Source organism: Pongo pygmaeus, chromosome 23 (genome assembly GCF_028885625.2).
Source record: "Pongo pygmaeus isolate AG05252 chromosome 23, NHGRI_mPonPyg2-v2.0_pri, whole genome shotgun sequence".
Classification (NCBI taxonomy): Eukaryota; Metazoa; Chordata; class Mammalia; order Primates; family Hominidae; genus Pongo; species Pongo pygmaeus.
Genome location: NC_085931.1, coordinates 33,259,906 through 33,286,002, shown reverse-complemented (window position 1 = coordinate 33,286,002; position 26,097 = coordinate 33,259,906). Strand labels below are relative to the sequence as shown.

The 26,097-nt window shown below is 42.5% G+C and overlaps 1 protein-coding gene across 12 annotated transcripts in view; it reads right to left on the bottom strand.

Annotated features, from left to right (window-relative positions):
• Positions 1-4,659: 4,659 nt before the first annotated feature.
• LOC129022910 (protein HIRA) overlaps positions 4,660-26,097 on the bottom strand; it is a 107,396-nt gene continuing 85,958 nt past the window's right edge. For all 12 annotated transcript variants that reach the window (XM_063662845.1, XM_063662842.1, XM_054469248.2 and 9 more), the window contains one exon: positions 4,660-5,516. In XM_063662845.1, coding sequence (XP_063518915.1) covers positions 5,077-5,516 — 440 coding nt within the window. In that variant the 3' untranslated portion in view covers positions 4,660-5,076. The remainder of the gene's footprint in view (positions 5,517-26,097) is intronic.

Here is a 26,097-nt window from a genome sequence, read left to right as displayed (position 1 = left end):
TCTATAGAGACGGAAAGCAGGTTGATGGTTGCCTCAGAATGATGGGGATCGGGGGATAGGGCATAATAAAGTGTATGGGGTTTCTTACTGAGGTGATGAAAAGATTCTAATAATGGCTGTGGTGATGGCTGCACATATGATGTGACTACGCTGAAAATCATTAGATTGTAAATCGCATGCTGTTAACTATTTCAGTAAAGCTGTTTTGTTTTGTTTTTTTTTAAGCAAAACATGAGCCATCCTTTTTTTTTTTTTTTTTTTGAGAAAGAGTCTCGCTCTGTTGCCCAGGCTGGAGTGCAATGGCATGGTCTCGGTGCACTGCAACCTCCGCCTCCTGGGTTCAAGTGATTCTCCTGCCTCAGCCTCCCAAGTAGCTGGCATTGCAGGTGCGTGCCGCCATGCCTGGCTAATTTTTTGTATTTTTAGTACAGACAGGGTTTCACCATTTTGGCCAGGCTGGTCTCGAACTCCTGACCTCAAGTGATCCGCCTGTCTTGGCCTCCCAAAGTGCTGGGATTACAGGCGTGAGCCACTGTGCCTGGCCATAATCTTTTTTTTTTTTTTTTGAGATGGAATCTTGCTCTGTCACCCAGGCTGGAGTCCAGTGGCACAATCTCAGCTCACTGCAACCTTCGTCTCCCAGGTTCAAGCGATTCTCCTGCCTCAGCCACCTGAGTAGCTAAGACTACAGGAACCTGCCACCACACCTGGTTATTTTTATTTTTTGTAGTTTTAGTAGAGGCAGGGTTTCACCATGTTGGCCAGGCTGGTCTCGAACTCCTGGCCTCAAGTGGTCCACCTGCCTTGGCCTCCTAAAAGTGTTGGGATTACAGGCGTGAGCCATTGCACCTGTCCTGAGCCATCCTCCTCCTGAGGAAAATGTACTCTATCTTGAGAAAAACCAACAGATGTAGGAATAGAGTACCTAGGTTATAGAGCAAGTATATGTTTAATTCTATGAGGAACGATCACACTGTTTATCAAAGTAACTATTCTTCCTACCAGCAATGCATGAGAGTTCCAGTTGCTCCACATCCTCACTAATACTCATTATTGTCTTTTTAAAAAATGTAGGCCATTCTAATAGATATGTGTTGTTACTGTTATTTCTTTTGCTGTACAGAAGCTTTTTAGTTTGTCTAATTTGTCTACTTTTTTGTTGTATTTGCTTTTGAGTTCTTAGTCATAAATTCTTTCTTTTTATTTTTTTATTTTTTTTGAGACAGAGTCTCGCTCTTTTGCCCAGGCCGGAGTGCAGTGGCGCTATCTCGGCTCACTGCAAGCTCCGCCTCCCTGGTTCACGCCATTCTCCTTCCTCAGCCTCCCGAGTAGCTAGGACTACAGGCGCCCGCCACTGCACTGGGCTAATTTTTTGTATTTTTAGTGGAGACGGGGTTTCACCGTGTTAGCCAGGATGGTCTCGATCTCCTGACCTCATGATCCGCCCGTCTCGGCCTCCCAAAGTGCTGGGATTACAAGTGTGAGCCACCGCGCCCAGCTTTTTAAATTTTTTTTTTGAGACAGTCCCTTACTGTCACCCAGGCTGAAGTGCAGTGACGCGATCGCGGCTCACTGCAACCTGTCTCCTGGGTTCAAGCGATTCTCATGCCTCAGCCTCCTGAGTAGCTGGAATTACAGGTGTGTGCCACCATGACTGGCTAATTTTTTTTTTTTTGAGGCAGAGTTTCACTCTTGTTGCCCAGGCTGGAATGCAGTGGTGCAATCTCGGCTCACTGCAACCTCCGCCTCCCAGGTTCAAGTGATTCTCCTGCCTCAGCCTCCCAAGTATCTGGGATGACAGGCATGCGCCACCACGCCTGGCTAATTTTGTATTTTAGTAGAGAGGAAGTTTTACTATGTTGGTCAGGCTGGTCCACCTGCCTTGGCCTCCCAAAGTGCTGGGATTGCAAGCATGAGCCACTGTGCCCAGCTGTAGTAATAAATTCTTTGCCTAGGCATTTTTGTATTCTTATACATCATGTCAAACTTTGCAAAGTAATTAAGTCACTTGGAAACAGTGTGATCATTTTGGGTCTTGCTCTTATTTTTTGTTAGGTGGATCTAGAGCAGTGCTGCCTTAGTCTCCTTGGACTCTCAGCTCCATTTCCTCAGCTCAAGTAGTCCACTGGGCTCTACCTCAGTTCTGCCTCCTCTTGCTGTGGCCTAGAAATTCTCTCTGGATATCAGAAAACAAAGGACAGTAATCCCTGCCAAGATGGGATACAAACAAGGTGAGCCCCACAATTGCCCAAGCGTACTACCTGGAGTGTCTTTTTCTGTTTTTTTCTTTTTCTTTTTTTTCTTCAAGATGGGATCTTCCTGTGTTGCCCAGGCTGGAGTGCAGTGCCGTGATCATAGCTAATTGCAGCCTTGAACTCCTGGCCTCAAGTGGTCCTCCCACCTCACCCTCCCATGTAGCTAGGTCTCCAAGCGCATGCTACTGTGCCCAGCATGGTATCCAGTGTCTTGAAACCACCATTGCATGTATTTTTGATGGGCTCTTTTGGTTGTTTCAGGTAGAAGGGTCAACCTGGTCCCTGTTACTCCATCTTGTCTGTAAGTTGAAGGCCTTGATGTTTTTCCGCTTATCTCTTCATCATCTCCAAACAGTGGTGGTAAAGTCACTCACGACTGCCGTTTCCTTCAAGGGAGGAAACGTGCTAAGACTTTGCCCACACAATCCCATTTTGTCCTCATAATGATGCAGATTTTTTTTTTTTTTTTTGAGACGGAGTCTTGCTCTGTTGCTGAGGCTGGAGTGCAGTGGAGCGATCTCGGCTTACTGCAACCTCTGCCTCCCAGGTTCAAGCAATTCTCCTGCCTCAGCCTCCCGAGTAGCTGGGATTACAGGTGTGTGCCACCACACCCAGCTAATTTTTCTATTTTTAGTAGAGACAGGGGTTTCACCATGTTGGCCAGGCTGGCTCGAACTCCTGACCTCATGATCTGCCCGCCTCAGCCTCCCAAAGTGCTGGGATTATAGGTGTGAGCCACTGTGCCCGACCCCAGTGCAGATTTTTTTAGTCTCAATCTCTATTTGACAGCTAAAAAACTGAGGCCCAGATGTTTGCTGGTTTGGAGCCCAGACAGGCCTGTTGGCATGTATTGCTTCCTGGAGCTCCACAAAGCTCTCAATGTCTTGCTGCACAGTTGCTAAGGGAGCTGCCTGACCTGCACAGCAAGTCTCTGGCTGTTCATTCCTTAAGGAAAAGTCCCGCTTGCAGCCTGGCTTTTTATGTGTACACACACACACACTCACACAAACTATGCTGGCTTTATTTGGCATGCACACATGCCTGGGTCTCATCCAGCCACTTGACATCCGAGTGAGACATGGAGTGGAATGGCTGCTAGGCCAGAGATCAGTGGTCAGTTACCCCGGCCTCTGACTCCAAGTCCAAGCCTCCTTCCCCAGACTCAGACCCACATACTGGGTGGTGGTGACAAAGATCAGGACCCAGGAGTGGGTGGTACTCAGCCCTCACTGTGCTTAAAGATTCTGTGATTCTATTTCTTCTCCTGTAGATCAACGTCTGGATCACTTTCTTTTTTTTTTGAGACAGAGTCTCGCTCTGTCACCCAGCCTGGAGTGCAGTGGCACGATCTCGGCTCACTGAAAGCTCCGCCTCCCGGGTTCACGCCATTCTCCTGCCTCAGCCTCCCGAGTAGCTGGGACTACAGGCGCCCGCCACCACGCCTGGCTAATTTTTTTTTAATTTTAGTAGAGACGGGGTTTCACCATGTTAGCCAGGATGGTCTCGATCTCCTGACCTCGTGATCTGCCCGCCTTGGCCTCCCAAAGTGCTGGGATTACAGGTGTGAGTCACTGCGCCCAGCCTGGATCACTTCCTAATAAAATTCCAACTTTGCTGATAATTCTCTAATATACCCAAGACTGTAAATACTGATTTCCTTTCATGAAATTGTCCAAACAGCTGCAGCCCTTGGTGCACAGTATGATCTGGACCTGGGGCATAGCAAGACCAGAACCATGAACCACCATGAACCATGACTCCTCACTTGGGAGATGACGTGTGCAAGGTGACCTATGGTGCTTCATGACCACAGAAGTGACCACTCTACACTGTGAAATGAATTTCTGCATGGGGGGTATATTAGGGTTCTCTACAGGGACAGAACTAATAGGATATATATGAAAGTTTATTAAGTATTAACTTACACAATCACAAGGTCCCACAATAGGCCGTCTGCAAGCTGAGGAGCAAGGAGAGCCAGTCTGAGTCCCAAAATTGAAGAACTTGGGAGTCCATTCGAGGGCAGGAAGCATCCAGCATGGGAGAAAGATGTAGGCTGGGAGGCTAAGCAAGTCTCATATCTTCACGTTTTTCTGCCTGCTTTATATTCGTTGGCAGCTGATTAGATGGTGCCCACCTGATTAAGAGTGGGTCTGCCTTCCCCAGCCTACTGACTCAAATGTTAATCTCCTTTGGCAACACCCTCACAGACACATCCAGGATCAATACTGCATCCTTCAATCCAATCAAGTTGACACTCAGTATTAACCATGACAGGGGGGAATGAGATGACACAAAGGATCCCTTCTGGCTCTCATGTTCTGTCACCATCTACTTCAGGAGAGAGATGCACAGTGTGGGGAGGATGAAAGTTAGAAGGAAAAGGCAAGAGAAATCAGGAGGGTTTGGTATTCAATGTGTGTTCATTTATTTTACACTTACAAAAGAAATTGCCCACCCCTTTGCCCCATTCCCCCAAAACAGTCTCTTTTTACAAACATTTAAAAATTAAAACCAAATGAAGATAGACAAGTTAATTTCAGTACAATTATTTTTCAGTGTAGCTGTCATAATTAGAGTTTAAATTTCCTACAAGTGACCAATGTCCAACTGACTTATAGGGAAATCCTGATTATCGGCCAAAGGAAATTCAATATTACAAGTTAGCAAATTCTAGTACAAAAATAGTCCGTGTGTTGGAACAGCTTTCCTTTTACATAGGTCTCAGGTCAGTCTGCTGTAATACCTAACGCTTCCGGATTCTCTCACACATGGCTCAATCGTCACTGCTGAAGCAGCATAGCACCTGCAGCAGCAGGGGCTAGTGTCCACCTTGGGGCCGTGCTGGAGACGGCAGGCCTGGGACTGCCTTGCTGGCCCCAGGGCACCTGGGCAGAGCTCCAGCCCTAGCTCCACATCGGGGGCTTGGAGGGAGGGACGAGCTTCCCCCTCCTGAGGCAATGTCAGGCCCAGGACACAGGGCACATCTGCCCAGGGAGCTGGGCTGGCGCTGGTGCAGGACAGCACATCTCCTGCCAGTGTCTCCTCCCCTTACAGCCTGGTCAGGTGAGAGGTGGTCCTGCATGTCATCAGCGGCGAGAGTGTGGCCCTGCCCTTGCTGCAGCCAGGGCAGGCTGGGGCAGGCTACTTGTCCCTCAGGATGTCGAGCTGTTCCTGACACTCGGTGAAGAGGCGCTGGAATCGGAGGTTCTGCCCGATGACTGGTAGCAGCTCCTTCAGCAGCTCCCTCTTCCGCAGACCCTGTGGACACAGAATGACAGCTGAGTGCAAGTGTCAGTGAAGAGACCTAGATTGTGGGGACTTTCCTGGCCTGGCAGAGAACCTTGTGTCTGCTCACGGGAGAAGCAAAGAACAATTCCTCTGCAGGTGAGAAATTGTGAGAGAGCTGTGGGGCAAATGTGCAGGATGATGTGGCAGGTGGAGTGGGAGCAACACAGTGTGGGGATAAAGGAGGATGAGGCCAGTGCAGGGTCTGCTCCTCCATCTGTGGGCACAGCCACTGCTGACCTTATAGTGACTGAGCAGTTCCCTGACCATCCAGGGCAGGATGAGAGTAGAACATCAAGGCTGAGGGGCAGGTGGCTGGCCATTCAGGAGGGGCTGTTCCCTCATGCTGATGTTTGCCAGGGGTTTGAGGTCAAGCCCCAGGGCAAGGACGCACCTGGGGGGCAGTGACTGGCTTTAGTTTTCCAGCAACACAAATGAGGTGCCAGTATCCCCTGATGTGGAGGATGTTCGGATGCTGACCAGACTATGCTTAGTTGCCCAAACATCCTCCACGTCAGGGCATATTGGCACCACAGTCTGAAACAAGAATTGCCAGTTGGGGTCTCTGCTGCACAGACCAAAAGAGCAGACTCCTGAGCAGTACGGCTGCTCCAAAGGGAAAACTACCAGCCAGACAACTTTAACACTGGACGAGAAGGCCTAAGATCTTGAATTAACGGTGACAGATACACCTGTAATAAGTCTAGAAGTGACAGTAAAGAACAAGTGTAAATATTAGGTTTGAGTAACACAGAAGTTGTTAGAGATGGGATAAGCAGGAGAATGGCTGCTGTTGACGACCAAGTTTGATGGAGGAGCAGCCCACGCTCCAAGAGGGAGGTTCTGACACCAGAGTGCCGTAGTCAGAACAGAGATTGTATGGATTTGCAAAGCCTGAAATGTTTACTATCTGGTCCTTTACAGAAAAGTTTGCCAACTCCTAAAATAGATCATGTTTTCTAACTAAAATAATTGAGTAAAATTCATGGGTCAAAGCAGAATTCTAATTAAGTGAAATTAAAAATGACTTACAAGAGAATGGTAACAAAACAAAACAAAACACAAAATACTCCAAAAGTGGTGAGATTCAGCAAAAGTGGGCACTTGAGAGGCATTTAGAAACAACAGCTTATACTGTATTAGAGAACATGAAAGAATGACAAGCCAAGACTCCAACCTAAAGCTATCGGGGAAAGGAAAAAAAAGACTAAAGAAAAAAAGGACATGAGAAAAAACCATTTTTTTTTAAAAAAAAGGACATAATAAAAATTGAAATAAAATAGAAAACAAAGATTTAATAGAAAAGATTTATAAAAACAATTTTATTTTATTTATTTTTTTGAGACAGGGTCTAGCTCTGTTGCCCAGGCTGGAGCGTAGTGGTGCAATCATAGCTTGCTGCAGCCTCAACCTCCCAGGCTCAAGTGATCCTCCTGCCTCAGCTACCTGAGTAGTTGGGACTATAGGTGTGTGCCACCATGTCTGGCTAATTTTTATATATTTAGTAGAGTGGGATTTCACCTTGTTAGCCAGGCTGGTCTCAAACTCCTGAGCTCAAGTGATCTTCCTGCCTTGTTCTCCCAAGTGCTGGGATTAAAGGTGTGAGCTACAGTGCCTGGCAAAAGTCATTTCTTGAAAAGACTAACGGACAAACGTCTGGCAGGATTAATCAAGAAAGAGAAAGCTTAAAGAAATAATATTAGAAATAAAAAGAGACATAACTACAGATACAGAAGAAAGAAAAAGATATGATTACTATCAACTTTATGCTAAGAAATTTGAACATTTAGAGAAAATGGAGAAATTCCTAGAAAAATATAATCTATCAAAACTAGCTCAAAAAGAAATAGAAAGGAAGAGTTAATTATTACCATAAACAAAACATCAGGAATACTATTTTAAAACTGACATCAAGGATGAGATTTTCTCTTTGTCTTTCCTTTCCCACAGTTTGACTAATGCGTCTCAGTGCAGGTGCCTTAGGGATTTTCCTACTTAGAGTTCATTGAGGCTCTTGTATTAGTAGACCCCCGTCTTTCCTCAAATTTGGAAAATTTCAGCCAGTATTTCTTCAAATAAGCTCTCTACTCCTTTCTCTCTTTCACACTTCCAGAACTCCCATTATGGATTCATGGGTATACTTGGATGGTGTCTGATAAGTCTCTTAGACTCTGTTTGCTTTTCTTCATTCTATTTTCTTTTTGCTCCTCATACTTGATAATTTCAAATGACCTATTTTCAAGTTTGCTGATTTTCCCTTTTGCCTATTCGAGTCTGCTGTTGAACTCTTCTAGTGAAATTTTCAATTCAGTTATTGTATTTTTAAACTCCAGATTTCTGTTTAGCTCTTTTTTTGGAATTTCTGTCTCCTTGTTGATACTCTCATTTTCTTTTTTTTTTTCTTGAGATGGAGCCTCGCTCTGTCGCCCAGGCTGGAGTGCAGTGGCGTGATCTCGGCTCACTGCAAGCTCCGCCTCCCGGGTTCACACCATTCTCCTGCCTCAGCCTCCCGAGTAGCTGGGACTACAGGTGCCAGCCACCACGCCTGGTTAATTTTTTTGTATTTTTAGTAGAGACAGGGTTCCACCATGTTAGCCAGTATGGTCTCGATCTCCTGACCTTGTGATCCGCCCGCCTTGGCCTCCCAAAGTGCTGGGATTACAGGCATGAGCCACTGCACCTGGCCCTCATTTTCTTCATATATAGTTTTCCTGATTTTGTTTAGTTGTCTGTATTCTCCCTGAGCATTTTTTAAGACATTTATTTTAAAGTCTTATGTCTGACGGGCACGGTGGCTCATGCCTGTAATCTCAGCACTTTGGGAGGCCAAGGTGGGCAGATCGCTTGAGGCCAAGAGTTTGAAACCAGCCTAGCCAACATGGTGAAACCCCATCTCCACTAAAAATACAAAAATTAGGCCAGGTGCGGTGGCTCATGCCTATAATCCCAGCACTTTGGGAGGCCGAGGTGGCTGGATCACTTGAGGTCAGGAGTTTGCGACCAGTCTGGCCAACATGGTGGAACCCCATCTCCACCAAAAATACAAAAATTAGCCAGGCCTGACCTCAGGTGATCCACCTGCCTTGGCCTCCCAAAGTGCTGGGATTAAGGCATGAACCAATGCATCCGGCAGTCCTTTTACTTTTAAGCCATTATGTTATTACATGTAAGCTGGGTTTCTTATAAGCAGCATACAGCTGGCTGTTTTTAATTCTAATCTGATAATCTACGCCTTTTAGACTTATATTTAATGATTATTGATATATTAGGGTTTAAATCTACCATCGTATGTTTTTCTGCCTTCTTTTGAATGAATTTATTATTTTCTATCATTCCATTTTATCTATTTGTTAGTTTTTTAGCTATGATTCTTTTTACTGCTTTGGGATTTGTATGTGTATGTGCATGAGTTTTATTTTTTTGGTTTTGGTGGTTGCTCTAGGGCATATAACATACAGTATATGCCTTTACTTATCATAGTCTGTCTTCAAGTATTATGATATCACTTTGCATAATGTATAAAAATCTTTTAATGGTATACTTTCATATCCCCACTCCTGGCCTCTGTGATACTGCTGTCATGCCGCTTCACTTCTACATATGTTATAATTACAAACTATATTTTCATTATTTGGCTTAAAAAGGCAGAACTTTTTGACTTTTTTGTTTGTTTGTTTGAGACAGGGTCTTGCGCTCTGTTGCCCAGGCTGGAGTGCCATGGCGTGATCTTGGCTCACCGCAACCTCTGCCTCTCAGGTTCAAGCAATTCTTGTGTCTTAGCTTCCTGAGTAGCTGGGATTACAGGCATGTGCCACCACACCCGGCTAATTTTCGTATTTCTAGTAGAGATGGGGTTTCGCCACATTGGCCAGGCTGGTCTCGAACTCCTGGCCTCAAGTGATCTGTCCACCTAGGCCTCCCAAAGTGCTGGGATTACAGGCATGAGCCACCGCGCCCAACCAGAACTTTTTTACATTTTGACATTTAGATGAACACTTTTGACATTTAATTCTTAACCCTTTGGAGGTATATTTTTATGAACTGAAGATCTACTTTTACTTAGTTACATATAAATAACCAGTTTCCCAAACTCCATTTATTGAATAGCCCCCCTATTTTCCCCACCGTATCTGTTTTGTCTTCTCTCTCATATAGGAAAGTGTCTAAATTACTCCTGCTTCATAATAAACCCAAATATCTGGTAGCATAGTGAATGTCTTAACTATTCTTGGCTTTTTACTGCTCCATATAAATTGTAGAATTAGCTTGTCAAGTTTCATTGAAACCTCTAGTGGGCATTTGATTAGAGATGCATTCAGTCAGTAGGTCTATTTAGAAATGGTTGGCGTCTTTTACTGTACTGTACTTTCTCATCATTTGTCCAGGTTTTCTTTAATGACTTTAAGTAAACGTTTATAATTCTTAGCATATAGGCTATGTACATCCTTTGTTAGATTTATTCTTAGATACTTTATAATTCTCAAAAGAGACAATCTTGAAAGTGGCAAAAGAAAAGTGACTCATGAGAGGGATTTGAAGTTTGTGAAGAACTACACACACAATTGCTGGCTTAAAGATGGAGGAGGCAGGTGGAAAGCTAACAAGGAAATGAATTCTGCTATTCCAGTAACGACTGAGCTTGGAAGAGGACCTTGAACCGTAGGTGATCTCATCTGGCCAGTAATTTGAGTAGAGAATTCAGGAACCACTGCAAAAGCACACCAGAAAGACCGAAAGAAATCACAGATCTTTGAAAGAAGTGGCAGGCTGCTGCAAATTCCACAAGACAGGTGAAAAACTCTGGTGCTCTCAAAAGTGCCACCTCCTGGCTGGAGGCCAACTAACTCAGGACATTACAGCAATTCATAACAGAACAACCCTGCTCCAAGGAAGGAGAAAAACAACAGCTAATTCCACTGCCTGCAACATCCTTTCTAACCAGTGGTCCTGAGTGTGTCCACGTGATGACTTCACTGGTAGCATAACCAGCATTTGAGAAAGCCTGCACACTAAACATATCTACAAACAAGGACTCTCACAGAGTCTACTCCATTCCCCTGGCACCACCACCACAGCAGGTGCTGGTATCCACAGCTGGGAGATCTGAAGATGGATCATATCACCGGGTTCTTTGCAGACGTTCCCCAGCATCGGCCCAGAGCCTGGTAGCCCCGCTGGGTGGCTAGACCCAGAAGGGCAATAATAATCACCACAGTCTGGCTCATAGGAATCTCCATCCCTAGGGGAAGGGGAAGTGCACCAAATCAAGGGATCACCCTGTGGAACAAAATAATCTGAACAGCAGCCTCTGAGTTCCAGATTTTTCCACTGAAGTAGTCTACCCAAATTAGAAGTAATCAGAAAAGTAATTTTGGTAATAATGACAAAACAAGGTTCTATAATACCTCCAAAAGACCACACTAGCTCCCCAGCAATGGATCCAAACCAAGAATAATTACAAAGTACATTTTCATTATTTGGCTTAAAAAGGCAGAACTTTTTGGCTTTTTCTTTTTCTTTTTGAGACAAGGTCTCACTCTGTTACCCAGGCTGGAGTGCAGTGGCGTGATCTTTGAATTGCCCAAGAATTCAGAAGGCTGATTATTAAGCTACTCAAGGAGATACCAAAGGTGAAAATCAACTTAAAGAAATTTTAAAAAATATATAGGATATGGATGAAAAATGCTCCAGAGAAATCGGTATCATAAAGAAAAAATCAAAAAATCAAAAATAAAAACTTCTGGAAATGAAAGACACACTTAGAGAAATACAAAATGCACTAGAAAGTTTCAACAATAGAATTGAAGAAGTAGAAGAGAGAACTTCAGAATTCAAAGACAAGACTTTGAATCAGACAAAAAAAAAGAAAAAATAATTTTTTCAAAAAATGAACAAAGCCTCCAAGAAATTTGGGATTATGTTAAATGGCCAAACCTAAGAATAAGAATAAATGGTGTTCCTAAGAAGAGAAATCTAAAAGTTTGAAAAACGTATTTGAGGGGATAGTTGAGGAAAGCTTCCCTGACCTTGCTAGAGATCTAGACATCCAAATACAAGAAGCTCAAAGAACACCCGGGAAATTTATCACAAAAAGATCATCTCCCAGGTACATAGTCATCAGGTTATCTAAAGTCAAGACAAAGGAAAGAATCTTAAGAGCTGTAAGGCAAAAGCATCAGGTAACCTATACACGAAAGCCTATCAGATTTTTTTTTTGAGACAGAGTCTTGCTCTGTCATCCAGGCTGGAGTGCAGTGGTGCAATCTTGGCTCACTGCAATCTCTGCCTCCTGGGTTCACGCAATTCTCCTGCCTCAGCCTCCCAAGTAGCTGGGACTACAGGCCCCTGCCACCAGGCCTGGATAATTTTTGTATTATTATTAGAGGTGGGGTTTCACCGTGTTGGCCAGGCTGGTCTTGAACTCCTGACCTTAAATGATCCACCCACCTTGGCCTCCCTAAGTGTTGGGATTACAGGAATGAGCCACTGCGCCTGGCCAGAATACCTATCAGATTAACAGCAGATTTCTCAGCAGATACCCTGCAAGCCAGAAGGGTTTGGGTTCCTATTTTTAGCTTCCTCAAACAAACTAACTGCCAGCCAAGAATTTAGTATCCAGCAAAATTAAGTGTCCTATATGAAGGAGGCATAAAGTCTTTTTCAGACAAACAAATGCTGAGCGAATTTGCCACTACCAAGCCAGCACTACAAGAAATGCTAAAAGGAGTTCTAAATCTTGAAACAAAACCTTGAAATACACCAAAATAGGACTTCCTTAAAGCATAAAACTCACAGGGCCTATAAAACAATAACAAAATGAAAAAAAAAAAAAAAACAACAACAAAAAAGAAGGTATTCAGGTAAAAACAAGCATGGTAAGTAAAACAGTACCTCACATCTCGATACTAACGTTGAATGTAAATAGCCTAAATGCTCCACTTAAAAGATGCAGAATGGCAGAATGGATACAAATCCACCAACCAAATATCTGCTAACACATATGGACTCACATAAATTGAGGGTAAAGGGGTGAAAAAAGATATTCCATGCAAATACAAACCAAAAGTGAGCAGAAATAGCTATTCTTATATCAGACAAAACAGACTTTAAAGCAACACTAGTTGAAAAAGACAAAAAGGGACATTACATAATGATAAAAGGATCAGTCCAACAGGAAAATATCAGAATCCTAAATATACATGCACCTAACATGCGAGCTCCCAAATTTATAAAACAATTAGTACTCAACATAAGAAATGAGATACACAGCAACACAATAACAGCAGGGGACTTCAACACTAGACAGGTCATCAAGACAGAAAGTCAACAAAGAAACAATGGACTTACACTATACCCTAGAACAAATGGACTTAACAGATATTTACAGAACATTCTACCCAACAACTGCAGAATATACATTCTTTTCATCAGCACATGGAACATTCTCCAAGAAAGACCATATGATAGGCCACAAAACAACTCTCAATAAACTTAAGAAAATCGAAATTATATCAAGTACCCTCTCAGACCACAGTAAAATAAAATTGGAAATTAACTCCAAAAGGAACCCTCAAAACTATACAAATACATGGAAATTAAATAATCTGCTCCTGAATGATCTTTGGGTAAACAATGAAATCAAGATGGAAATTAAAAAGTTTTATGAACTGAATAATGACACAGCTTATCAAAACCTCTGGGACACAGCAAAAGTGGTGCTAAGAGGAAAGTTCATAGCATTAAATGCATACATCAAAAAGTATGAAAGAGGCCAAGCACGGTGGCTCGTGTCTGTAATCCCAGCAATTTTGGAGGCCAAGGCAGGAGGATCACTTGAGGTCAGGAGTTCAAGACCAACCTGGCCAATATGCCGAAACCCCGTCTCTATTAAAAATACAAAAAAATTGGGGGGGAGCCAAGATGGCCGAATAGGAACAGCTCCCGTCTACAGCTCCCAGCGTGAGCGACGCAGAAAGACGGGTGATTTCTGCATTTCCATCTGAGGTACCGTGTTCATCTCACTAGGGAGTGCCAGACAGTGGGCGCAGGTCAGTGGGTGAGTGCACCGTGCGCCAGCCGAAGCAGGGGCGAGGCATTGCCTCACTCGGGAAGCGCAAGGGGTCAGGGAGTTCCCTTTCCAGGGGTGACAGATGGCACCTGGAAAATCGGGCCACTCCCACCCGAATACTGTGCTTTTCCGACGGGCTTAGGAAACGGTGCCCCAGGAGAGTATAGCCCGCACCTGGCTCAGAGGGTCCTACGCCCACGGAGTCTCGCTGATTGCTAGCACAGCAGTCTAAGATCAAACAGGAAGTCGGCAGCGAGGCTGGGGGAGGGGCGCCCGCCATTGCCCAGGCTCGCTTAGGTAAACAAAGCAGCCGGGAAGCTTGAACTGGGTGGAGCCCACCACAGCTCAAGGAGGCCTGCCTGCCTCTGTAGGCTCCACCTCTGGGGGCAGGGCACAGACAAACAAAAAGACAGCAGTAACCTCTGCAGACTTAAATGTCCCTGTCTGACAGCTTTGAGGAGAGCAGTGGTTCTCCCAGCACGCAGCTGGAGATCTGAGAACGGGCAGACTGCCTCCTCAAGTGGGTCCCTGACCCCTGACCCCCGAGCAGCCTAACTGGGAGGCACCCCCCAGCAGGGGCAGACTGACACCTCACAGGGCCGGCCAGGTACTCCAACAGACCTGCAGCTGAGGGTCCTGTCTGTTAGAAGGAAAACTAACAGAAAGGACAACCACACCAAAAACCCATCTGTACATCACCATCATCAAAGACCAAAAGTAGATAAAACCACAAAGATGGGGAAAAAACAGAGCAGAAAAACTGGAAACTCTAAAAAGCAGAGTACCTCTCCTCCTCCAAAGGAACGCAATTCCACACCAGCAACGGAACAAAGCTGGATGGAGAATGACTTTGACGAGCTGAGAGAAGAAGGCTTCAGACGATCAAATTACTCCGAGCTACGGGAAGATATTCAAACCAAAGGCGAAGAAGTTGAAAACTTTGAAAAAAATTTAGAAGAATGTATAACTAGAATAACCAATACAGAGAAGTGCTTAAAGGAGCTGATGGAGCTGAAAACCAAGGCTCGAGAACTACGTGAAGAATGCAGAAGCCTCAGGAACCGATGCGATCAAATGGAAGAAAGGGTATCAGCCCTGGATGATGAAATGAATGAAATGAAGCGAGAAGGGAAGTTTAGAGAAAAAAGAATAAAAAGAAACAAGCAAAGCCTCCAAGAAATGTGGGACTATGTGAAAAGACCAAATCTACGTCTGATTGGTGTACCTGAAAGTGACGGGGAGAATGGAAACAAGTTGGAAAACACTCTGCAGGATATTATCCAGGAGAACTTCCCCAATCTAGCAAGGCAGGCCAACATTCAGATTCAGGAAATACAGAGAACGCCACAAAGATACTCCTCGAGAAGAGCAACTCCAAGACACATAATTGTCAGATTCACCAAAGTTGAAATGAAGGAAAAAATGTTAAGGGCAGCCAGAGAGAAAGGTCGGGTTACCATCAAAGGGAAGCCCATCAGACTAACAGCGGATCTCTCGGCAGAAACCCTACAAGCCAGAAGAGAGTGGGGGCCAATATTCAACATTCTTAAAGAAAAGAATTTTCAACCCAGAATTTCATATCCAGCCAAACTAAGCTTCATAAGTGAAGGAGAAATAAAATACTTTACAGACAAGCAAATGCTGAGAGATTTTGTCACCACCAGGCCTGCCCTAAAAGAGCTCCTGAAGGAAGCGCTAAACATGGAAAGGCACAACCGGTACCAGCCACTGCAAAATCATGCCAAAATGTAAAGACCATCGAGACTAGGAAGAGACTGCATCAACTAACGAGCAAAATAACCAGCTAACATCATAATGACAGGATCACGTTCACACATAACAATATTAACTTTAAATGTAAATGGACTAAATGCTCCAATTAAAAGACACAGACTGGCAAATTGGATAAAGATTCAAGACCCATCAGTGTGCTGTATTCAGGAAACCCATCTCACGTGCAGAGACACACATAGGCTCAAAATAAAAGGATGGAGGAAGATCTACCAAGCAAATGGAAAACAAAAAAAGGCAGGGGTTGCAATCCTAGTCTCTGATAAAACAGACTTTAAACCAACAAAGATCAAAAGAGACAAAGAAGGCCATTACATAATGGTAAAGGGATTAATTCAACAAGAAGAGCTAACTATCCTAAATATATATGCACCCAATACAGGAGCACCCAGATTCATAAAGCAAGTCCTGAGTGACCTACAAAGAGACTTAGACCCCCACACATTAATAATGGGAGACTTTAACACCCCACTGTCAATATTAGACAGATCAACGAGACAGAAAGTCAACAAGGATACCCAGGAATTGAACTCAGCTCTGCACCAAGCGGACCTAATAGACATCTACAGAACTCTCCACCCCAAATCAACAGAATATACATTTTTTTCAGCACCACACCACACCTATTCCAAAATTGACCACATACTTGGAAGTAAAGCTCTCCTCAATAAATGTAAAAGAACAGAAATTATAACAAACTATCTCTCAGATCACAGTGCAATCAAGCTAGAACTCAGGATTAAGAATCTCACTCAAAACCGCTCAACTACGTGGAAACTGAACAACCTGCTCCTGAATGACTACTGGGTACATAACGAAATGAAGGAAGAAATAAAGATGTTCTTTGAAACCAACGAGAACCAAGACACAACATACCAGAATCTCTGGGATGCATTCAAAGCAGTGTGTAGAGGGAAATTTATAGCACTAAATGCCCACAAGAGAAAGCAGGAAAGATCCAAAATTGACACCCTAACATCACAATTAAAAGAACTAGAAAAGCAAGAGCAAACACATTCAAAAGCTAGCAGAAGGCAAGAAATAACTAAAATCAGAGCAGAACTGAAGGAAATAGAGACACAAAAAACCCTTCAAAAAATTAATGAATCCAAGAGCTGGTTTTTTGAAAGGATCAACAAAATTGATAGACCGCTAGCAAGATTAATAAAGAAAAAAAGAGAGAAGAATCAAATAGATGCAATAAAAAATGATAAAGGGGATATCACCACCGATCCCACAGAAATACAAACTACCATCAGAGAATATTACAAACACCTCTACGCAAATAAACTAGAAAATCTAGAAGAAATGGATAAATTCCTCAACACATACACCCTCCCAAGACTAAACCAGGAAGAAGTTGAATCTCTGAATAGACCAATAACAGGAGCTGAAATTGTGGCAATAATCAATAGCTTACCAACCAAAAAAAGTCCAGGACCAGATGGGTTCACAGCCGAATTCTACCAGAGGTACAAGGAGGAGCTGGTACCATTCCTTCTGAAACTATTCCAATCAATAGAAAAAGAGGGAATCCTCCCTAACTCATTTTATGAGGCCAGTATCATCCTGATACCAAAGCCTGGCAGAGACACAACAAAAAAAGAGAATTTTAGACCAATATCCTTGATGAACATTGATGCAAAAATCCTCAATAAAATACTGGCAAACAGAATCCAGCAGCACATCAAAAAGCTTATCCACCATGACCAAGTGGGCTTCATCCCTGGGATGCAAGGCTGGTTCCAATATACGCAAATCAATAAATGTAATCCAGCATATAAACAGAACCAAAGACAAAAACCACATGATTATCTCAATAGATGCAGAAAAGGCCTTTGACAAAATTCAACAACCCTTCATGCTAAAAACTCTCAATAAATTAGGTATTGATGGGACGTATCTCAAAATAATAAGAGCTATCTATGACAAACCCACAGCCAATATCATACTGAATGGGCAAAAACTGGAAGCATTCCCTTTGAAAACTGGCACAAGACAGGGATGCCCTCTCTCACCACTTCTATTCAACATAGTGTTGGAAGTTCTGGCCAGGGCAATTAGGCAGGAGAAGGAAATCAAGGGTATTCAATTAGGAAAAGAGGAAGTCAAATTGTCCCTGTTTGCAGATGACATGATAGTATATCTAGAAAACCCCATTGTCTCAGCCCAAAATCTCCTTAAGCTGATAAGCAACTTCAGCAAAGTCTCAGGATACAAAATCAATGTACAAAAATCACAAGCATTCTTATACATCAATAACAGACAAACAGAGAGCCAAATCGTGAGTGAACTCCCATTCACAATTGCTTCAAAGAGAATAAAATACCTAGGAATCCAACTTACAAGGGATGTGAAGGACCTCTTCAAGGAGAACTACAAACCACTGCTCAAGGAAATAAAAGAGGATATAAACAAATGGAAGAACATTCCATGCTCATGGGTAGGAAGAATCAATATCGTGAAAATGGCCATCCTTCCCAAGGTAATTTACAGATTAAATGCCATCCCCATCAAGCTACCAATGACTTTCTTCACAGAATTGGAAAAAACTACTTTAAAGTTCATATGGAACCAAAAAAGAGCCCGCATCGCCAAGTCAATCCTAAGCCAAAAGAACAAAGACGGAGGCATCACCCTACCTGACTTCAAACTATACTACAAGGCTACAGTAACCAAAACAGCATGGTACTGGTACCAAAACAGAGATATAGATCAATGGAACAGAACAGAGCCGTCAGAAATAATGCCACATATCTACAACTATCTGATCTTTGACAAACCTGACAAAAACAAGAAATGGGGAAAGGATTCCCTATTTAATAAATGGTGCTGGGAAAACTGGCTAGCCATATGTAGAAAGCTGAAACTGGATCCCTTCCTTACACCTTATACAAAAATCAATTCAAGATGGATTAAAGACTTAAATGTTAGACCTAAAACCATAAAAAACCTAGAAGAAAACCTAAGCATTACCATTCAGGACATAGGCATGGGCAAGGACTTCATGTCTAAAACACCAAAAGCAATGGCAACAAAAGCCAAAATTGACAAATGGGATCTAATTAAACTAAAGAGCTTCTGCACAGCAAAGGAAACTACCATCAGAGTGAACAGGCAACCTACAAAATGGGAGAAAATTTTCACAACCTACTCATCTGACAAAGGGCTAATATCCAGAATCTACAATGAACTCCAACAAATTTACAAGAAAAAAACAAACAACCCCATCAAAAAGTGGGCGAAGGACATGAACAGACACTTCTCAAAAGAAGACATTTATGCAGCCAAAAAACACATGAAAAAATGCTCACCATCACTGGCCATCAGAGAAATGCAAATCAAAACCACAATGAGATACCATCTCACACCAGTTAGAATGGCAATCATTAAAAAGTCAGGAAACAACAGGTGCTGGAGAGGATGTGGAGAAATAGGAATGCTTTTACACTGTTGGTGGGACTGTAAACTAGTTCAACCCTTGTGGAAGTCAGTGTGGCGATTCCTCAGGGATCTAGAACTAGAAATTCCATTCGACCCAGCCATCCCATTACTGGGTATATACCCAAAGGACTATAAATCATGCTTCTATAAGGACACATGCACACGTATGTTTATTGCGGCATTATTCACAATAGCAAAGACTTGGAACCAACCCAAATGTCCAACAATCATAGACTGGATTAAGAAAATGTGGCACATATATACCATGGAATACTATGCAGCCATCAAAAATGATGAGTTCATGTCCTTTGTAGGGATATGGATGAAATTGGAAATCATCATTCTCAGTAAACTATCGCAAGAACAAAAAACCAAACACCGCATATTCTCACTCATAGGTGGGAACTCAACAATGAGAACACATGGACACAGGAAGGGGAACATCACACTTCGGGGACTGTTGTGGGGTGGGGGGAAGGGGGGAGGGATAGCATTGGGAGATATACCTAATGCTAGATGACGAGTTAGTGGGTGCAGCGCACCAGCATGGCACATGTATACATATGTAACTTACCTGCACATTGCGCACATGTACCATAAAACCTAAAGTATAATAATAATAATAATAATAATAATAATAATAAATAAATAAATAAATAAAAATAAAAATACAAAAAAATTAGCTGGGTGTGGTGACGCACGCCTGTAGTCCCAGCTACTTGGGAGGCTGAGGCCTGAGAATTGCTTGAACCTGGGAGGCAGAGGTTGTAGTGAGCTGAGATGCACCACTGCACTCCAGCCTGGGCAACAGAGCGAGACTCCGTCTCAAAAAAAAAAAAAAAAAAAAAAAGATCCAATTAAGCTAAATTAGAAACAAAATGAAAGATATTACAACTGATACCACAGAAATAGAAAAGATCATTCAAGACTATTATGAACTCCTTTATGCACACAAACTAGAAAATCTAGAGGAAATGGATAAATTCCTGGAAATATATAACCCTCCAAGATTCAATCAGGAAAAAATAGAAACTTTGAACAGACCAATAATAAATAGCAAGACTGAAACAGTAACTTAAAAATTGCCAACAAAAAAACAGTCCGGGACTAGATGGATTCACAGCTGAATTCTATTGAACATTCAAAGAAGAATTTGTACCAATCTTACTGAAGCTATTACAAAAGATAGAGAAAGAGGGAATCTCTCTAAATCACTCTATGAAGCCAGCATCACCCTAATACCAAAACCAGGAAAGGACATAACAAAAAATGAAATCTACAGACCAATATCCCTGGTGAACATAGATGCAAAAATCCTCAACAAAATACTAGCTAATCGAATCCAATGGTGTATCAAAAAGATAATACACCATGATCAAGTGGGTTTCATACCACGGATACAGGGAAGGCTTAACGTATGCAAGTCAATAAATGTGATACATCACATAAACAGAATTAAAAACAAAATCATATGATCATCTCAATAGATGCAGAAAAAGCATCTGACAAAATCTAGCATGCCTTCGATTAAAGCCCTCAGCAAAACCGTCATAGAATGGAAATACCTCAAGGTAATAAAAGCCATCTATGACAAACTCACAGCCGACTTTATACTGAACAGGGAAAAGATAAAAGGGTTCCCCCTGAGAACTCGAACAGACAAGGATGCCCACTGTCACCACTGCTATTCAACATTGTACTGGAAGTCCTAGCCAGAGCAAACAGACAAGAGAAAGAAATAAAGGGCATCCAAATATGTAAAGGGGAAGTCAAAATATCGCTGTTTGCCAATGATATGATCGTATACCTAGAAAACCCTAAAGACTCATCCAAAAAGCTCCTAGATCTAATAAATGAATTCAGTAAACTTTCAGGGTATAAAATCAACGTACACAAATCAGTAGCACTGCTGTATACCACAACGACCAAGCTGAGAATCAAATCAAAAACCTCTTGTTACAATAGCTGCAAATAAAATAAAATAAAATACTTAAGAATATACCTAACCAAGGATGTGAAAGACCTCTACAAGAAAAACTGAAAAACTGATTGCTGAAAGAAATCATAGACAACACAAACAAATGGAAACACATCCAATGCTCACGGATAGGTAAAATAAAAAATGACCATACTGCTAAGAGCAATCTACAGATTCAATGCAATTCCCATCAAACTACCATGATTATTCTTCACAGAATTAGAAAAAACAACCCTAAAATTCACATGAAACCACAGCAGGGTGTGGTGGCTCATGCCTGTAATTCCAGCACTTTGGGAGGCTAAGGTAGGCAGATCACTTGAGCCCAGGAGTTTGAGACCAGCCTGGGCAACATGGCGAAACTCTGTCTCTAAAAAATATACAAAAATCAGCTGGGCGTGGTGGCTCACGTCTGTAATGCCAGCACTTTGGGAGGCTAAGCTGGGTAGATCACTTGAGCCCAGGAGTTCAAGACCAGCCTAGACAACATGGCGAAACCCTGTCTTTACAAAACATACAAAAACTAGCCGGGTGTGCTGGCACGTGCTGTAGTCCCAGCTACTCAGGAGGCTAAGGTGCAGGATCACTTGAGCCTTGGAGGCAGAGTTTGCCATGAGCTGAGATTGCGCCACTGCACTCCAACCTGGGTGACAGAGTGGGACCCTGTTTCAAAAAAAAAAAAAAAAATCATATGGAACAAAAAAGAGCCCAGATAGCCAAAGCAAGATAAAGCTGGAGGCATCACATTACCCGACATCAAACTATACTACAAGGATATAGTTACCACCAAAACAGCATGGTACTGGCATAAAAATAGGCAAATAGACCAACGGAACAGAATAGAGAACCCAGAAATAAAGCCAAATACTTACAGCCAACAGATCTTCAACAAAGCAAACAAAAATATAGAGTGGGGAACAAACACTCTATTCAACAAATGGTGCTGGGATAACTGGCAAGCCACATACAGAAGAATGAAGCTGGATCCTCATCTCTCACCTTATACAAATATCAACCCAAGATGTATCAAAGACTTAAATCTACGATCTGAAACCACAACAATTCTAGAAGATAACATCGGAAAAATTCTTCTAGACATTGGCTTAGGCAAATAGTTCATGACTACGAACCCAAAAGCAAATGCAACAAAAACAAGGATAAAGAGATGGCACCTAACTAAACTTAAAAGCTTCTGCACAGCAAAAGAAATAATCAGCAGAGTAAACAGACAACCCACAGAGTGGGAGAAAATATTTGCAAACTATGCATCTGACAAAGGACTAATATCTGGAATCTACAAGTAACTCAAACAAATCAGCAAGATAAAAACAAATAACCCCATTAAAAAGTGGGCAAAGAACATGAATAGACAATTCTCAAAAGAAGATATACAAATGGCCAACAAACATATGAAAAAAAATGCTCAACATCACTAATTACCAGGGAAATGCAAATCAAAACCACAATGACATACCACCTTACTCCTGCAAGAATGGCCATAATTAAAAAATAAAAAAAATAGATATTAGCATGGAGGTGGTGAATAGGGAACACTTTTACACTGCTGGTGGGAATGTAAACTAGTACAACCACTGTGGGAAACAGTATGGGGACTCGTTCTGGAGACGGAGTCTCACTCTGTCACCCAGGCTGGAATGCAGTGGCGTGATCTCGGCTCACTGGAACCTCTGCCTCCTGGGTTCAAGTGATTCTCCTGCTTCAGCCTCCTGAGTAGCTGGGACTACAGGCACGCGCCACCACGGTTGGCTAATTTTTTGTATTTTTAGTAGAGACCGGGTTTCACCATGTTGGCTGCGCTGGTCTCGAACTCCTCACCTCAGGTGATCTTCCCGCCTCAGCCTCCCAAAGTGCTGGGATTACAGGCATGAGCCACTGCACCTGGCCAGAGATTCCTTAAAGAACTAAAAGTAGAACTACCATTTGATCCAGCAATCCCACTACTGTGTATCTACCCAGAGGAAAAGAAGTCATTATGTGAACAATACACTTGCACACACGTTTACAGCAGCACCATTTGCAACTGCAAAAATATGGAACCAGTCTAAATGCCCATCAACCAATGAGTGGATAAAGAAAATGTGGTATATATACACCATGGAATACTACTCAGCCTTAAAAAGGAATGAAATAATGGCATTCACAGCAACCTGGATGGAGTTGGAGACCATTATTCTAAGTGAAGTAACTCAGGAATGGAAAACCAAACATTATATGTTCTCACTTATAAGTAGGAGCTAACCTATGAGGATGCAAAGGTATAACAATGATGTAATGGACTTTCAGGACTCAGGGGGAAGGGTGAAGAGGGTGAGGGATAAAAGACTACACATTGGGTACAGTGTACACTGCTCAGCTGATGGGTGCACTAAAATGTCAAAAAAAAAAAAAAAAAAGAAAAGCAACTCATGTAAATAGGATATTCAATAAGATTATCAGCATAGTCAGTGGGATGACATATTTAAAGGAAAGAAAGAGGCCAGGTGCAGTGGCTCACACCTGTAATCCCAGCACTTTGGGAGGCCGAGGTAGGTGGAGTGCTTGAGCTCAGGAGTTCGGGACCAGCCTGGGCAACACAGCAAAATCCCACCTCTACCAACAACAACAAAAAAATTAGCCAGGCATGGTGGCGCACATCTGTGGTCCCAGCTACTCGGGAGGCTGAGGTGGGAAGATCACTTGAGCTGGGAGGTGGAGGTTGAAGTAAGTCGAGATTACACCAATGTACTCCAGCCTGGGTGGCAGAGTCAGACTCTGTCTCCAAAAATCTACAACATCTTGGAAGTTGGAAAACACACTGTTATTTTAAATTTCACGTATTTTTATAAAAAGAGATGGAGTTGGTTGGGTGTGGTGGCTTACACCTGTAATCTCAACACTTTGGGAGCCTGAGACGGGTGGATTGATTGAGCCTAGGAATTTGAGACCAGCCTGGGCAACATGGAGAAAACCCCATCTCTACAAAAGATACAACAATTAGCTGGGTGTGGCGGTGCACGCCTGTAATCCCAGCTACTCAGGAGGCAGACGCAGGAGGATTGATTGAGCCAGAAGGTTGAGGCCACAGTGAGGGGGGAAAAAAAAAGAGAGAGTCTTGCTATGTTGCTCAGGCTGGTCTTGAACTCCTGACGTCAAGTGATCTTCCCACGTCAGCTTCCCAAAGTGCTGGGATTACAGGTGTGAGCCAGCACGCCTGGCTGAAAAAACACACTATTAAACAAAGTGAGACAAATGAAAATGAAAATACAACATACCAAAACTTACAGTATGCAGTGAAAGCTGATCTCAAATCAATAATCTAACATTACACCTTAAGGAACTAGAAAAAGAACTATACCCAAAGCTAGCAGAAGAAAATAATAAAGATAATGGGACAAGATAAATGGAAAAATAATAGAGATAATCAATGAAACCAAAAGTTGATTCTTTGAAAAGATGAACAAAATTGACAAACTTTTAGCTAGACTACATAATAAAAAGAGAGACAAGATCCAAATAATGAAAATCAAAAATGAAAGCAGGGACATTACAACCAATGCCACAAAAATAAAAAAGATTATAAATAAGAGAACAGCATGAACAACTATATGACAATAAATCTGATAACCTACATAAAATGGAAACAACTTACCAAGACTGGCTCATAAAGAAATTAAAAATCTGAACGAATCTCTAACGAGCAAGAAAACTGAATCAATAATCCAAACCCTCTCATAAAGAAAAGCCTAGGATCATATAGCTTCTCTGATGTATTCTACCAAACGCCTAAAGAATTAACACCAATCCTCCTTCCAAAATAGGTAGGAATACTTCCTATTTCATTCTATGAGGACAGCATTACCCTGACAAAGCCAGACAAAGATACTACAAGAAAACTATTAGATCAATATCCTTTGTAAACAGTGACCCAAAAATCCTCAACAAAAATGCTAGCAAACAGAATTCAAAAGTACATTAAAAGAATTATACACCATGACCAAGTGGGATTTATTCCTTGAATGCAAGAATGGTTTAACATATGAAAACCAATCACTGTAATACATCACATTAATGAAATAAAATAAAATTTAAAAATGACATGATCATCTTAATGCAGAAAAAGCATCTGAGAAAATGCAACACTCTTTCTTGATAAAAGCACTCAACAAACTAGGAATGGAAGAAAACTACCTCAACATAGTAAAGACCATAAATAAAAAGACCACAGCTAACATCGTACTTAATGGTAAAAGACTAAAAGCTTTTCCTTTAATATCAGGAACAAGAGAAGGATGCCTGCTTCCAGCAATAATATTTAACGTAGTATTAAAAGTCCTAGACAGATCAATTAGGCAAGAAGAAGAAACAAAAGGCAACCAAATTGGGAAAAAAGAAGTAAAATTATCTCTGTTCACAGATGACGTGATCTTATATATGGAAAACCCTAAAGATTCAGCAAAAAACTGCTATAAACAAAGCAAAACATTCTGCCTGCCTGTGGTACTAGGAAGAAGCTGCAAGAGGACTTGCCCTCTGGCCTGAAGTCAATATAAAGAGCGGCCAAGTATTATTGATATTTCCTCACCCTTCGGCTCTCAGTAAAGGATGGTTTTCTTCACTCTTTCAGGATGCGATATATAGCTCTTTGTACGGCCTGCAACACACAAGTTAATCACCACCTCTCTGGCCACTGCCACAGGTCTTACAGCAGCAGTCCCCAACCTTTTCGGCACCCAGGACTGTTTTTTTTCATGGACCAGCGGGGGAGGGGAAGATGGTTTCAGGATAAAACTGTTCCACCTCAGATCATCAGGCATTAGAGTCTCATAAGGAGCGCACAACCTAGATCTCTCATATGTGAAGTTCACAATAGGGTTTGTGCTCCTATGAGAACTTAATGTTGCTGCTGACTGGTCTGTGGCCCAGGGGATGGGGACCCCTGTCTTACACTGAAGACGACAGCAAAGGGAGGCTTCCTAAGAGCAGGGCCTGGCTGGGGAGGCTGGAGCCAGAACAAAGCCCAGGAACCTGAAAGGTGGTTGCTTAGTGCCCCAACCTTCTGCTTCTCATTTTCCTCCCGTGCATACTGAACCATGCAAAGGATCCTTGAAGTTGAAAGAAATCTGAACCTTTGGCGTCCCTGTGGTGCACTGGCAGCTCAAATCAGAGTTCCTACAAACCATTGAGAAAAACAAATGGCAACAAATATTTCAACAGATAGTTCAAAAAAAGGGAAACAAGCGGCTCTTAAGCATGTGAAATAATGCTCTCCTAAC